The sequence below is a fragment of the Populus alba genome, chromosome 3 (genome assembly GCF_005239225.2).
Source record: "Populus alba chromosome 3, ASM523922v2, whole genome shotgun sequence".
NCBI lineage: Eukaryota > Viridiplantae > Streptophyta > Magnoliopsida > Malpighiales > Salicaceae > Populus > Populus alba.
In genome coordinates this window covers 22,058,201-22,075,055 of record NC_133286.1, presented here as the reverse complement: position 1 = coordinate 22,075,055, position 16,855 = coordinate 22,058,201, and the positions used below count along the sequence as shown (strand labels likewise).

The following is a 16,855-nucleotide window of genomic DNA, read 5'->3' as shown; positions in this document are numbered from 1 at the left end:
CATGCTATTCCTGATGACATGATTTGATTTTTATGCGTTTAGGTACTGTAAGCTCATCTATGTTTAGACACTAGAAATCAGAGAGGGAATTATGCAGTCGCAGGCAAATATTTAATCAAAATTTGAAGACATAACATGTTACCAACATCTAAAGAATTAAATGCAGTTGCAGAATATCCAGGCTAACTGTTCCTTGCCTCGGCTAAAATTTGCAGAATCTGGACAGAGTTCATGTATTTTAGTGGCTCAAGATCTGGATTAGTATTAAAATGAAAAGAAAATATAAAACGTGAGGGCAAAACACTCCACAGTGTTTTTCCAGTGTTTTGCCCATCTCAAAAATACATGCATAACCAGTTATGGGAGGTGCTTTGCTATTGTCACATGGATACATTAGTCATATGGAGATAGATCGATTATTTTTCAAATTTTTATGCAAAATAAAATGATTTCATTACCTTTAAAATTAAAATTTTTAAAGTTGAAGTTTAAGGTGTTTTGGTATTTTCATCTTTTTATGCAATTTATAATAACTAAATTATCCCTAAAAAATAAATTTTCATTCATGATTAGGGGTGTTTTGGTATTTTTGTAATGGATTTTTTGATATAATTAGGATGGTGGAGGGGGCTTCTCAGAGATTTCAATTTTTTATACCCAATAAAATTACTTAACTACCATGGCTATCAAAAATCTAAAGTTTCCTTGGATGAGCTTTTTCATCTTTTGCTATTAGTTTTTCTTTTTTTAATTTTTTGCAGCCAGTATGGGAAATTGCCTTCTAAATTATAATTATATAGCCTTATAAATTGGTGATATGAGCTAGGCCCATGTGTTCAGCCTTGGAATCTATGCCAAATCAAGCCCAATTCGTCCAAAACTCATGTCCAGGCTCACTGAGAATACATTGGACATGGACTCAAGCAGACTGGTCCATGATTTGGTTCGATGGTAGCACATGAACACCTTTTTTAAATAAAATTTACTTATTAATAATTTAAAAATATAATTAAATTAAAACATTAATAAATTAGAGAAAGAATACGGTTGTCCCTCCACTACTAAAACAATATTTTATTGGTTCCTCCAGCAACTTTATATCATACTTGTCCCTTCATAATAATTTTTTTATTAAATAACAATCATCAGTCATAATAAATAGATTAATTTTTTTCTTTAAAATAAATGGAGAAAATAATTAAAAGGATATTATTAGTGATTCACCAAGCACTATAAAATTTATCTAAGCTCATGTTCTTAAGTGCATTCCAATCATAAAAAGAAAAAAAAATACAAAGTGATTAAATATCTATCACAATTGAAGGATAGAGTAGACCGTTTGTATGACAGTGAGTACAAGAAGAAAACTAGCAGCAAAAACAGAGATGCGAGTCCATGGATTTTTGAAATAAACTTGTACATACGCTTGTGCAGTGTGACTTCAGGTCTTCGCAGACACATTTTCTTTGTCGAGGCTGTAAAGAAGATTAGACACTGCTTCGTCACTGTTTAGCATATTTTTCAAATTCTCATTACGAGCAAGCACTTCCATCATTAGGAGCACGGACGAGGCAGCCGACGAAAGTAATATATTCACTTACGAAAATACACTCCAACCTATGATGGCATTGCTCAAAGGCCTGGAGATTTCTGAATAAGATTTCTGTGCTGTCATCTATTTTTAGTTGTGGAATTTCCAGAATCGCATTACTGAATCTTATGTCAAATAGTGAGTTTTTTTTTCTGGATTCTTAAACTTCACTCCAGATTGACGGAGCTCCGTTGCTGTGGGTGCGCTTAAGAAAGTAGTTTTTTTCGCTGGAAGATACTGTTCCGTTGGCTGCTGACACTTTCTTAGGAAGTCAACGAAATGTAGGACTCCAGAGGAATTTATGTTTTTCCAACTGTCCTCTTTTACCCAGTTAGCCCAGATTTCTTTTAATAACTCACAGGTAAGTTCCGTAATGGTACAATTCGTAGGATTGGCTTCACGGGATAGCTCAAACAACTTCCTGAGGAAGAAGAATGGAAGTTGATTTTCTAGCAAGCACATATCGATCACTATATCAACAAACTTCCATGGACGAAAGAAAATCTGACTTGGATGATCTGTTTCTGGCTTCTCTGTTGCTGCTGCTGCTTCTTTTCTCCTTATACTCACTGCACATGCCATACATTTTTCACATTTCTTTATCATAATTGTTTCTAATGATAAAATATCATTTTACATTAAATCAATTAAGGATATCAAATATATGTTCCGGTTTCCCTACCTAGCTACACCAAATGTTTTTTTTTTTAATATTAAATATTTTAGGAAGACAAACTCTTTGAACTTTTTTTCTTAATGGTTCAAGATCAAAGCCACAAAACACAGCTTGCCAGTGGCACTAGTTGTAATGATAATATTTTCTTTTATCTTTTAAGAAAACTTTGACAAATCATGTAGTAGATTGCTCCTTCGAATTTCTCCCGTCATTGAATAAAGGTCGTCTAACCGTGTAAATAAATTCAAGGAGGGTATCTAAAGCAGCTAAATTTCTAGAATATAGAATTAATTGTAAAATATTTAAGAAAAACATGTTCAAAAATCAGTGATTGAATGGTAGTGGTAGGTGAAAGATTTATGATATTAAGATGTGATTATTATTAAGAAAATATTTTATAGACCTATTTAAGCTAAAACAATTAATTAATAAATTAAGTTTCTAGATTTGTTTGTAAAATATTTTATATCCTATACAATATCTTACATAAAGTAAACATCCTTTAATTGAAGATAAATATTACTATCGTAAAAGCGGATCTCATAAAGGTTGAAGATGTTGAAAAATATCATCAAGGTAGATAACTATAGAGATGAAACTTCCACAAAACTATTATACAAGTCTTGCATTAAACTTTATAGGTTGCTAGTTTATGTTTAATAATGGACAGAGATAGGGCAGATGAACATGCGAGTCAACACATTGCTTTAAGAAACTCTTTTTAAAACACCATTATCACAACAGCTTTCATGAATTAATTATGTATTTTGGTGAAGACTCGTGTCATTAAAGTCCGGTAGCATTGTACGGCTCAATATATATATTTAATAATAAAATAATGATATTAAAATATTATTCTTTGCTTCGTGGAAATTCATGCCAGAAAAACAATACCTGCGGTCACAGTCCTAAAAGTAGGCTTTGTGGAAAGTCATGCCAATTATTCATGGAAATTGGCATGACTTTTATAGTCTTGCATTAAACTTTAATAATGGAGACCCTATGTTTTACATGGAAATTCTGTTGATCGTTTTTAAATCCGGGCCTGGTAACTGATCCATCTCAAAGCTTAGGTAATGAATTTTGATGGGTTACTTAGATCAAATTTTTTTTTTTATAAATTAAAATAATATTATTTTGATAAAAAAAAAAATTAATAACCAGATTAGTTAGGTTTTTAACCACTATTTTTTTAAAACTTTACCCGGTTGGGATGTTAATATTTTATTTTATCCTATAAACTTTTTTTTTTGAGAAATCATGTAGCTTCGAATTTTTCCCACCATTGAATAAGGGCGTGGAAATTCTAGGGTGAAATCGACAGAGGTAGAGCAGATGAATATACGAATCCAATTATTCAATTGTATCACATGCGACCATGCTAAAAAGTATGGAATATCGCAATATTGTTAATACATAGAGACTCATAACGACATATTCTACGTCAAATTGCAATATTCCATGCTAAAAAGGATGGAATATCGCAATTTGTCCCACATGGAAGGATTTATATATTCATAATACTCAAAAGAATGGTTAAGACTATAGTCTTTAAATATGATAAAAGATAGTTAATATCGCAATATTGTTACGTAGGATTCAACTCATAACGACGAAAGAAACCCACTAAACACCAACTTGACCACACGTAATGAATAAATATCGGATCCGATCGATCAGTGCTTCAACAGGATTGCACAAAGAACACCAATTTCAATAATGTTATATCTCTACACCGAAAGAGATGTGAAAATAACATTTATACAAGTCTTGCATTAAACTTTACAGGTTTCTAGCTTCTGTTTAATAATGGAGAACCTATGTTTTACATGGAAATTCTGGTCTGAAATCGACATAGAGAGGGCAGATGACTATCAGAGTCCAATTATTCACGTTGCTTTAAGAAACTCTTTTTAAAACATCATTATCACGACAGTTTTGACGAATTAATTATGTATTTTGGTGAAAAATTGTTGTTGAATAATTCAATTTTAAATTTTAAATTATTAGAGAAATTTATAAGAAATAATTATATTATTTTTTAATATATTCTTTAAAATAAAAACTCTTTAAATTTAAAATTTGTATATGTTCATGTTACTTTATATTTAATTTTTATCAAATAAATAAAAATAATAAAATTTAAACTTGTGATCACTTAATTATTAAAATCTTGATATTATATAAAAAATCAATATAACTCAAAAATTTAAACAACTATATAAAAAAAGACATGTTAATGGACCGTCAGATCTTTTTAAGAGTCCCAGCAAAGAAAATCTTTGCTATACTAATAATTTTCTTTGGGGTATCTGCGAAGAGCTGAATTTACATTGCAGAAAGACTTGGCAAAAGTGGCAGGCAACCTTGAAGCAGGTTTATTTCAACAATCCATGGACTGGCATCTCTGCTGCTGCTTCTGCTTCTTTTCTCCTTAATAGAGATGAAACTTCAACAAAACTATTATACAAGTCTTGCATTAAACTTTATAGGTTGCCAGCTTCTGTTTAATAATGGACAGAGATAGGGCAGACGAACATGCGAGTCAACACATTGCTTTAAGAAACTCTTTTTAAAACACCATTATCACAACAGCTTTCATGAATTAATTATGTATTTTGGCGAAGACTCGTGTCATTAAAGTCCGGTAGCATTGTTCGGCTCAATATATATTTAATAATAAAATAATGATATTAAAATATTATTCTTTGCTTCGTGGAAAGTCATGCCAGAAAAACAATACCTGCAGTCACAGTCCTCTACCCTGCCTAAAAGTAGGCTTTGTGGAAAGTCTTGCCAATTATTCATGGAAATTGGCATGACTTTTATAGTCTTGCATTAAACTTTAATAATGGAGACCCTATGTTTTACATGGAAATTCTGTTGATCGTTTTTAAATCCGGTCTGGTAGTAGTTGGGTTTTTAATTATTTAAAAAACTTGACCCGGTTGGGATGTTAATATTTTATTTTATCCTATAAAAAAAAATACTTTGAGAAATCATGTAGCTTCGAATTTTTCCCACCATTGAATAAGGGCGTGGAAATTCTAGTGTGAAATCGACAGAGGTAGAGCAGATTAATATACGAATCCAATTATTCAATTGTATCACATGCGAGTCTGCGACCAAGCTAAAAAATATGAAATATCGCAATATTGTTAATACGTAGAAACTCATAATGACATATTCTACGTCAAATTGCGATATTCCATGCCAAAAAGTATGGAATATCGCAATTTGTCCCACATGGAAGGATTTATATATTCATAATACTCAAAAGAATGGTTGAGACTATAGTCTTTAAATATGATAAAAAGTAGTTAATATCACAATACTGTGACGTAGGATTCAACTCATGACGACGAAAGAAACCCACTAAACACCAACTTGACCACACGATAATAAATAAATATCGGATCCGATCGATCAGTGCTACAACAGGACTGCTCCTTTGAATTTCTCCCACCATTAAATAAGGGTTGTCTAACCGTGTAAACAAATTCAAGAAAGATATCTAAAATAGCTAAATTTCTAGAATATAGTATTACTTGTAAAATATTTAAGAAAAGCGTGTTCAAAATCAGTGATAGAATGGTAGTGGCAGGTGAAAGATTTCTGACATTAAGATTTGATTATTATTTTAAAAAATATTGTATAGACCTATTTAAGCTAAAACAATTAATTAATAAATTAAGTTTCTAGATTTGTTTGTAAAATCTTTTATATCCTATACAATATCTTACATAAAATAAACATCCTTTAATTGAAGATAAAGATTACTATTATAAAAGTGGATCTCATAAAGGTTGAAGATGTTGAAAAATGTCATCAAGGTAGATAACTATAAAACTGAATCCAATTATTCACATTGCTTTAAGAAACTTATTATCTGGTCTGAAATCGATATAGATAGGGCAGATGAATATCTGAATCCAATTATTCACATTGCTTTAAGAAACTTTTATAGAGGGTGGTCTTCTTTTTATGAGAAATAACAGAGATGGTCCCTTTTTATCAGAATTAATCAAAAAATTAATCAAGAAATTAATAAAGTAAAACTTTCACAAAATTTTTAAAGAAGTTTTGCATTAAAATTGGATCCTTTTGTTTTGGGGCCATCTCATACAAAATATATCTATGTCTCAAATCTAAAATCTTTCTAAAACATTATTATCACGAGAGCTTTCGTGAATTAATTATATATTTTGGTGAAGACTGATATCATTGAAGTCAGGTAGCATCCCCTCTACGTTAGGTGAATATAAACAAGACAACAAAAGAGAAGGGACAGCTTGCAAACCTAAGGCTGTTCATACATGGAAATTCTAGTGTGAAATCTGTTAAATAATATTTATGTAGTATTATTTATTAAGGGTAGAATAGTACTTTCAGTTTAACCTATATATACTTTATTTGTATTTAGGTTAAGACTAAGCATTCATAATATACATATTATTCAGAATTCTAGCCTCCCTTTTGTGTTTGATCTCAATAAGTTTAACATGGTATCAGAGCTGGTTTTATGAAACGAGGCTTAATCCCAAATACAGCTTCGCGGATCCAACTCTCCAATTTTTTTTTGGAGTGATATTTTGTCTTCCGCTTATGCAAAATTAGGTATTTCGATAGTTTCTGCAATTATTTTGGTATTTCGTCTTCCCTTCAGCATCTGTAATTTGGTATTTGCGTTCAGTTTTTGCAAATTTGTTTTGTGTTTTGGAGTAATCGTATAATTTCGAGAAGAGATTTGTTTAGTTTCTGCAATTTAGTATTTTGTTTCCGCTGCTTTTGCATTCTGGTTATTTGTGATTGCTGATTATGGCTACTGAAAGAGATGATTCACTTCAGTCTGTGAGTGTGAGGTTGGATGGGAAAAATTATTTGTATTGGAGTTATGTGATGAGAAATTTTTTTAGGGGTAAGAAGATGTGGGGGTATGTTAGTGGGACTTATATGATACCTAAGAATGTTGAGGAGGGAGATGTTGTTTTGATAGATTCATGGGAAGCAAATAATGCAAAGATCATTACTTGGATCAACAATTCTGTTAAGCATTCGATAGGTATGCAGTTGGCGAAGTATGAGACAGCAAAAGAGGTTTGGGATCATCTGCAAAGGTTATTCACACAATCAAATTTTGCAAAACAGTATCAATTAGAGAATGACATACGAGCTCTTCATCAGAAGAATATGAGTATCCAAGAGTTTTATTCTGCTATGACAGATCTTTGGGATCAATTGGCTCTTACAGAATCGGCAGAATTAAAGGCATGTGGTGCCTATATTGAGCGTAGAGAGCAGCAATGATTGGTACAGTTTTTAACAGTACTTCACAGTGATTTCGAAGGACTTAGGGGTTCAATTCTGCATCGTTCTCCATTGCCTTCTGTTGACTCTGTTGTTAGTGAGTTATTGGCTAAAGAAATACGTCTTCAGTCTTATTCTGAAAAGGGAATTTTTTCTGCTTCGAATCCTTCAGTATTAGCAGTGCCTTCTAAGCCATTCTCTAATCATCAGAATAAGCCTTACACAAGGGTTGGCTTCGATGAGTGCAGTTTTTGTAAGCAGAAAGGTCATTGGAAGGCTCAGTGTCCTAAGTTGAGACAACAGAATCAAGCTTGGAAGTCTGGCAATCAGTCACAATCTAATGCTCATAGACCACCTCAGGGTTATAAACCACCACACCACAATACTGCAGCAGTAGCTTCCTCAAGTTCTATTACCGATCCTAATATTTTGGCTGAGCAATTTCAGAAGTTTCTCTCATTGCAGCCACAAGCAATGTCCGCTTCTTCTTCCATAGGTCAGTTGCATCATAGTTCCTCAGGTATGTCACACTCTGAATGGGTCTTGGATTCTGGTGCTTCTCATCATATGTCTCCAGATTCCTCATCTTTTACCTCTGTTTCCCCTTTGTCCTCCATTCCTGTTATGACTGCTGATGGCACTCCTATGCCCTTAGCAGGTGTTGGTTCTGTTGTCACACCTCACTTGTCTCTCCCTAATGTTTATCTTATTCCAAAACTCAAATTGAATCTTGCGTCTGTTGGTCAAATATGTGATTCTGGTGATTATTTAGTCATGTTTTCTGGTTCATTTTGTTGTATACAGGATCTGCAGTCTCAGAAGCTGATTGGGACAGGCCGTAGAGAGAATGGACTATATATTTTGGATGAGTTAAAAGTGCCAGTTGCTGCTGCTGCCGCTGCTGCTACTACAGTTGATTTGTCTTCCTTTCGTTTGAGTCTTTCATCTTCTAGTTTTTATTTATGGCATTCCCGTCTAGGTCATGTTTCGTCTTCTCGTTTGAGATTTTTGGCATCCACAGGAGCTTTAGGAAATTTGAAAACTTGTGACATTTCGGATTGTAGTGGATGTAAATTGGCAAAATTTTCCGCCTTACCTTTTAATCGAAGTATTTCTGTTTCTTCTTCACCATTTGATTTGATTCATTCTGATGTATGGGGACCTTCTCCTGTTGCCACAAAAGGAGGGTCTCGATATTATGTCTCTTTTATTGATGATCATACTCGTTATTGTTGGGTTTATTTAATGAAACATCGTTCTGAATTTTTTGAGATATATGCAGCTTTTCGAGCTCTTATCAAAACTTAACATTCTGCTGTGATTAAATGTTTTAGGTGTGATTTGGGTGGGGAATACACCTCTAATAAATTTTGCCAATTGCTTGCCTTAGATGGAACCATCCACCAAACTTCTTGTACAGATACTCATGAGCAAAATGGTGTTGCTGAAAGAAAACATAGTCACATTGTTGAAACTGCTCGTTCTTTCTTGTTGTCTGCCTTTGTTCCTAGTGAGTTTTGGGGAGAAGCTGTTCTTACTGCTGTAAGTTTAATTAATACAATTCCATCTTCTCATAGTTCGGGTCTATCTCCTTTTGAAAAGTTATATGGGTATGTTCCTGATTATTCCTCATTTAGAGTCTTTGGTTGTACTTGTTTCGTTCTTCGTCCTCATGTAGAACGAAGTAAGTTATCCTCTCGATCCGCTATTTGTGTTTTTCTAGGCTATGGTGAAGGTAAAAGGGTTATCGTTGTTTTGATCCAATAACTCAGAAACTTTATGTGTCTCGTCATGTTGTCTTCCTTGAGCATATACCTTTCTTTTCTATTCCATCCACTACTCATAACCTGACCAAATCTGATGTTATTAGTATAGATCCGTTTTCTGAGGATTCTGATATCTCTCCCCATGTTCGATCAATTTGTACTCATAACTCTGCAGGTACTGGTACTTTACTCTCTGGCACACCTGAAGCTCCATTCTCATCTACAGCCCCTCAAGCTTCATCTGAGATTGTGGATCCACCTCCACGTCAGTCCATCCGTATTCGTAAGTCTACAAAACTACCAGATTTTGCTTATTCTTGTTATTCTTCATCATTTACTTCCTTTTTAGCTTCTATTCATTGTCTCTTTGAGCCCTCTTCCTATAAAGAGGCAATTCTTGATCCGCTTTGGCAGCAAGCTATGGATGAGGAACTTTCTGCTTTGCATAAGACAGATACTTGGGATCTGGTTCCTCTACCTCCTGGTAAGAGTGTTGTTGGTTGTCGTTGGGTGTATAAGATCAAGACTAATTCTGATGGGTCTATTGAGCGATACAAAGCTAGGCTGGTTGCAAAAGGATACTCTCAACAGTATGGTATGGACTATGAGGAGACATTTGCCCCGGTTGCAAAAATAACTACCATTCGTACTCTTATTGCTGTAGCTTCGATTCGTCAATAGCATATTTCTCAGCTTGATGTTAAAAATGCCTTCTTGAATGGAGATCTTCAAGAAGAAGTTTATATGGCACCCCCTCCTGGTATTTCACATGACTCTGGATATGTTTGTAAGCTTAAGAAAGCATTATATGGTCTCAAACAAGCACCTCGTGCTTGGTTTGAGAAATTCTCTATTGTGATCTCGTCTCTTGGCTTTGTTTCTAGCAGTCATGATTCTGCTCTTTTTATCAAGTGCACTGATGCAGGTCGTATCATTCTGTCTTTATATGTTGATGACATGATTATTACTGGTGATGATATTGATGGTATTTCAGTTTTGAAGATAGAGTTGGCTAAACGATTTGAAATGAAGGATTTGGGTCATCTTCGATATTTCCTGGGTATTGAGGTAGCATATTCACCTAGAGGTTACCTTCTTTCTCAATCGAAATATGTTGCAGATATTCTTGAGCGGGCTAGACTTACAGATAACAAGACTGTTGATACTCCTATTGAGGTTAATGCAAGGTACTCTTCTTCTGATGGTTTACCTTTGATAGATCCTACTTTATACCGCACTATTGTTGGGAGTTTGGTATATCTCACCATTACTCGCCCAGATATTGCATATGCTGTTCATGTTGTTAGTCAGTTTGTTGCTTCTCCTACTACTGTTCACTGGGCAGCTGTTCTTCGTATTTTGCGATATCTTCGGGGTACAGTTTTTCAGAGTCTTTTACTCTCATCCACCTCTTCCTTGGAGTTGCGTGCATACTCTGATGCTGATCATGGTAGTGATCCCACAGATCGCAAGTCTGTTACCGGGTTTTGTATCTTTTTAGGTGATTCTCTTATTTCTTGGAAGAGCAAGAAACAATCTATTGTTTCTCAATCATCCACCGAAGCAGAATATCGTGCCATGGCATCTACCACCAAAGAGATTGTTTGGTTACGTTGGTTACTTGCTGATATGAGAGTTTTCTTTTCTCATCCTACTCCTATGTATTGTGACAACAAGAGTTCTATTCAGATTGCTCACAACTCGGTTTTTCATGAGCGAACTAAGCACATTGAGATCGATTGTCATCTTACTCGTCATCATCTCAAACATGGCACCATTACTTTGCCTTTTGTTCCTTCTTCCTTGCAGATTGCAGATTTCTTCACCAAGGCGCATTCCATCTCTCGTTTTCGTTTTCTAGTTGGCAAACTCTCGATGCTTACAGCTGCCGCATCGTGAGTTTGAGGGGAGATGTTAAATAATATTTATGTAGTATTATTTATTAAGGGTAGAATAGTACTTTCAGTTTAACCTATATATACTTTATTTGTATTTAGGTTAAGACTAAGCATTCATAATATACATATTATTCAGAATTCTAGCCTCCCTTTTGTGTTTGATCTCAATAAGTTTAACAAAATCGACAGAGATAGGACATTGAAGGATCAACCATTTATTGGATTACTTAAGTTTGTCCACGTCAGTGACAAAACGGGTTGAATTTAATTAACATAATTACATGTATAATTACATGAAGATGAATATACACATGTCTATAACATAATTACATGTATAATTACATGGAAATTCTAGTGTGAAATCGACAGAGATAGGGCAGATGAATGATGAAAATACGACATTCTAGTGTGAAACCTTCATAGAAATCACCCACACACACTTCCAGCAAAATATATATATAGCACCGCAAGCCACTGGCCTCATCTCTGAACAAACACACAAACCACTGGCTTCCTCCACCCGAAACCCTCCAAGCACCATCAAAATTCACCCAAAACCCTGCAACTAATACCATCACCACCATTCAGCAATCCCAAACAGCTAGCCTAGCGAACAACAGTACTAGTGCAGTCCATGGAAGCAGCCGATTTTTGAGCCTTAGTTTGCTTTCCTTTTGATGGTGGTTGAGATTACCACCTTCATCAAAGCTCTTGGAAACCTCACAACAGTCCCAAGAAGGTCACCAAGTCAAAAGCTCACAAAAGTAAGCTGAATCATCTCACTTCATCACTCTAAAACAATTAGATTTTTGCTAAATTCTTCTAGGCTCAACTACTGACATTTTTTATTGTTTTGAGTATAATCTCACAATATGCATTGACTTCGATAATTGTAAGGTTTTCGATTAATTCCTGATTTTTCTTGTAAGATATTTCACAATTTATTAGTGGCACTCAGCCCGTTTGGTATTGTGTTGTTTAGGCAATATATATATATTTTATGATTTTGGATTTATAAAAAATAATTTTTAAAAATAAAAAAATATATTATTTAAATACATTTCTAACTAAAAAATATTTTAAAAATAATCACTATTATATTTTCAAATAAATATTTAGGGTGGTTTCATATGCTCGGCTGTCTTCTTTTTTTCCCCTCTGAATCATAAATTGGGTGACATCTCTACACATTTTTAAAGGTAGACAATAGACATTAAACAACATGGGCCAAATAATAAGAAGCTAAAGAGTTCAAATTTGTAACGTAGCTGTTAGTTCTTGGTCTATTTTTTATTTCTATTGCCTTGGCGACATGGCCGACATGGGCCAGATATTACATAAATATTACTTATATTTGCGTTTAGCCATTATATTGCTGTTTGTGTGAACAGATTTTATTGAAGTGAATATAGTTCAAATTTGATATTATAGTTCTAGTACTAGAATCTTCTCTTAATTGGCATTTAGTTTGCTTACAAAGTATGTTTTTCGTGACTAATATTATTCAAGTTTGAAAATTGGTCGAACATCAAGTTCTGACCAGCAGATAATGGATTACAGCCATGAAGTTTCACTTGATATCAATGAGATCGACAAGGCTTTCTCCCTCCAAACTTACTAATAAATTATTTTAATATATTTTTAAATAAAAAATATTTTAAAAAATAATCATTATTATTCTCATAAAAACACTTAAATACTTTTTTAGTGTGGTTTCATATGGCGGCTGTATTCTTTTTTTCCCCTCTTTATCTTATATTGGGTAACATCTCTACACACGTTTTTTAAAGGTAGACATTAAACAAAATGGGCCAAATAATAAGATGCTAAATAGTGAGTCCATATATTGTAATGTAGCTGTTAATTATTAGTTCAACATGGGCCAAATATTATAAATATATAACTTATTTTATTTAATAAAAATTAAATATAAAATAATATAGATTAATGCAAGCTTCAAATTTTAATACTTTTTACTTGAGGATATATATTAGAAAATTTATATAAAATTATATATTGAGGTTATAGTATCTTCTCTCAATTGGCATATTCTAGTTTGTTTACAAAGTATGTTTTTCATGACTAATATTAATATTCCAGTTTGAAAATTGGTCGAACATCAAGTTCTGACCAGCAGATAATGGATCAGAGCGATGAAGTTTCACTTGATATCAACGAGATAGCCAATTCTTTGAGGGAGCAATTGAAGATCAAGAAGGCTTTCTCCCAGGCATGCTGCATCTACAGAGTCCCGGAACGATTGCGGAAGTTAAATGAAAAGGCATATACACCTCGAGTAGTCTCAATAGGCCCTCTTCACCATGGTAAGGAAAATCTAAAAGCTATGGAAGACCACAAAATAATGTACCTGCAGCAGTTTCTCGAACAGAATTTATCAGTAAGCGTGGAGGATTTAATTAGCATTATAAAGGAGAATGAAACGGAATTACGAGATAGTTATGCAGAGACCATTGATCTTAGTAGGAAAGACTTCGCAACAATGATCTTACTGGATGCTGTCTTCATTATTATGCTCTCACTGAACATCGAGTTTTATGAAAGCGTACGTCGACGTGACCACATTTTCTATCGTCCATTTAAGTTAGTTGACGTGCTGTTTGATATGAGCTTGCTTGAAAATCAGCTTCCATTCTTCATCCTCCAGAAGTTGTTTGAGCTATCCAGTGGAGCTGCCAATCCTGAGAATTGTACCCTTACTGAGCTTACCTGTGGGTTATTCAAAGGTCTATGGCCTGACTGGGTAAAAGAGGACAGTTGGAAAATAATCGATTCCTCTGGAGTCTTACATTTCGTTGACTTCCTACAAAAGTGTCAGCAGCCAACAGAGAAGCACAGTCCAGCGAAACAAAAGGCTTTTTTAAGCGCACCCACTGCGACGGAGCTCCATCAATCTGGAGTGAAGTTTAAGCGTTCCAATAAAAGCTCATTACTAGACATAACATTCAATAATGGGATTCTAGAAATTCCACAACTAAAAAATATATGATGTGATAGAAATCTTATTCAGAAACCTCCAGGCCTTTGAGCAATGCCATCATGCGAACGGGGATACTTTCGTAAATGACTATATTACTTTCATCAGCTGCCTCGTCAGTGCTATCAAAGATGTGGAAGTACTTGCTCAGAATGAGAACTTGAAAAATATGCTAAGCAGGGACGAAGCAGTGTCAAATCTTTTTCACAGTCTTGTCATAGAAAATGCTACCTCTTCAGAAAGTTTTCTTTCGGGTCTCTGCGAAGAGCTGAATTTACATTGCAGAAAGCGTAGGCACAAGTGGAAGGCAAACTTGAAGCAGGTTTACTTCAACAATCCATGGACTGGCATCTCCGTTGTTGCTGCTACTTTTCTCCTTGTACTCACTGTCATACAAACGGTGTGCTCTATCCTTCAATTGTGATAGATATTTAATCCCTTTGCATTTTATTTTCGTTTTATGATTTCAATGTACTTCAAATCCTGAGAAATGTCAGTTCCTTTCATTTAAAATAACCAGATGTACAGCAATGCCATCATGGAGTGAAATTGCATGAATTAAAAATTTATAGGAAATTATGGGTGTAATTAAAAAAAATTAAAAGAATAAAGGCTCAATTGAAATTTTACAATTCAAAATAAAAAAACCATAAATGACGCGTCATTCAGAATTAAAAAACAAAAAGTGAGTAACACGTTGTTTGGTCTCTTGGACTCTGATTTTGCCAATCAGAATTAAAGAACAGAAGTTCAAAACGTAGTATATGATCATGCTAGAAGACCTTTCTAAAAAAAAACAAGCATAACTTTTGATCATGCCAGACGACTCTTTTAACAGAAACAAGCATTACAGTTTTATTCGACTATTGTATTGTGCGTTAATTTGTCAGGAGATTTTACATTCTCAGTTCCTATTTTTTACATTGCTTTCATGAATTGTGCTGTTTCATGCAATTGTTTCCCAGCACCTAGTCATTGGGCAAAGTGGTTGCTTCCAAGCTTGTTGCAGCAAAACATGCAACTATAGGGATGAAAAGTAAGAGAGAACAAAAAATGTGAGTCCTAAAAAACACTAATAATTAAAAAATAAAGCTGACCTCTTGATGGAATTGCTGCTTTTCTCATATTCCTGAAAGTTTAAAATAACCAGATGCTTATGAACTCAATAAATTTTATTGAAGATTTAATTGAATTTATGAAAAGTTAATTGCAAGAAAAATTGATTTTTAAGTCAATTTTGATTTTAATTGAAATCAATTACAATTCAGGTGTTAAAATATAACTTTTAAGAGTTGATTTGATCAAATCAGGAGCTTAATTATATAAGCATTGAAATTTGATGGCCAATTATGAAATTGAATGAAGAAATTCGAAACCAAGAACCACAATAAAAAAGACGTGTAACTATAGGGATTGAAATTGACTCAATCAAGAACTAAATTAAAAAAAATTAAAAGTTTATTGATCAATTGAGTGTTACAATGTATAAATTCAAACCCAAGAACTAAAGTGAAAAAAATGAATAGCTTTAGGGCTAACGATAGAATTTAACAGAAATGCAATTGAATTGATTTTGAAAATTAAAATTGCAATTGAGAACTTGATTGAACAAATATAAAATGGAGGACTTAATTGAAATTTGGCATATTTTGGCGCCATTTCCTTGTAAATAAAACGGAGTGTTTTGTGCAAAACCATGTTGTTGCATACACTGTTAAAAAATAAAGAAAAAAGAAGAGGAAACATGGAACGGTGCCGTTTTGAACGGCATGCATCTTCTTCTTCCTCTGCGTGCGCAGAGGCAAGGAAGAAAATGATTTTCCCGCCTTTTCCTCTATGCCACCTTACCCTGCGCTTGTACAGGGTAGGGTGGCTCCCTCTCCCCTGCCTTTATAAATAACATAAGCTGGGGACAGTTTGAAGGGGGGATTTTGAGGGGAAAGGAGATTACAGAGGAGAGAGGATTAGCAAAAAAAAAAGAAACAAAGAACAGAGGGTAGAGTGGAGAGTGGAGAGAAACCGAAAAAAAAGAAAGGGAAAGAAACAGGGGATGAAAAAACATAGAGGGAGGAAGGATAAAACGAAGGAACAGAGAACAAAGAGAAGAAACAGACGAAAAAAGACAGGGGAAGAGAGAAGACATTTTTACGTGAGGGAGTTTTCGCAGAGAGAGGAAGTTTTTAGAGACAGAAAGATTTAGGGGGAGATTGTTTTTGAAACCAGAGAGAAAAGAACCGAAAAAAGAAGAGAAGAACAGGGGACGAGAGAACTAAAAAAAACACAGAAAGGGGGAGAGAAAGATTGCAGAAGGGGGACAAAAAAAACAGAGGACGCACGACAGAAAAAGAGAGAGAACCAGGAAAGGAAAAAAACGAAATAGATAAAAAAACGGAGAGGGACAGAGAGATAAGAGAAAAGGAAACAGAAGCCATAGAGGGGGTGCAGCAGGAGCAAAAAAACGAAAACCACAAAAGAAAAAATGCAGAAGGAAAACACAGAGAAAGAAAGAAGAGCCACCGGCCAAGCAGCTCCACAGTCTGTAACCGCAACGCCGCCGTGAGCCACCACAGGTCAGCTTCCCCCGGCCATTCTCCTCTTTCCCCTTCTTCTGTTTCTTCGCCA

At 34.3% G+C, this 16,855-nt stretch overlaps 1 protein-coding gene across 1 annotated transcript; it reads left to right on the top strand.

The window, feature by feature from the left end:
• Positions 1–13,378: 13,378 nt before the first annotated feature.
• Positions 13,379–14,657, top strand: LOC118052566 (UPF0481 protein At3g47200-like). Its single transcript, XM_073408384.1, has 2 exons — positions 13,379–14,160; positions 14,342–14,657. The coding sequence occupies exons 1-2, from the start codon at positions 13,379–13,381 to the stop codon at positions 14,655–14,657; spliced, it is 1,098 nt and encodes a 365-aa protein (XP_073264485.1).
• The last annotated feature ends 2,198 nt before the right edge of the window (positions 14,658–16,855 follow it).

Coding starts and splice junctions, on each gene's coding strand:
- LOC118052566 (XM_073408384.1), top strand. CDS start 13,379: ATGGATCAGAGCGATGAAGTTTCACTTGATATCAACGAGATAGCCAAT. Junction 14,161..14,341: donor CTCCATCAATCTGGAGTGAA/GTTTAAGCGTTC, acceptor TACTTTCATCAG/CTGCCTCGTCAGTGCTATCA.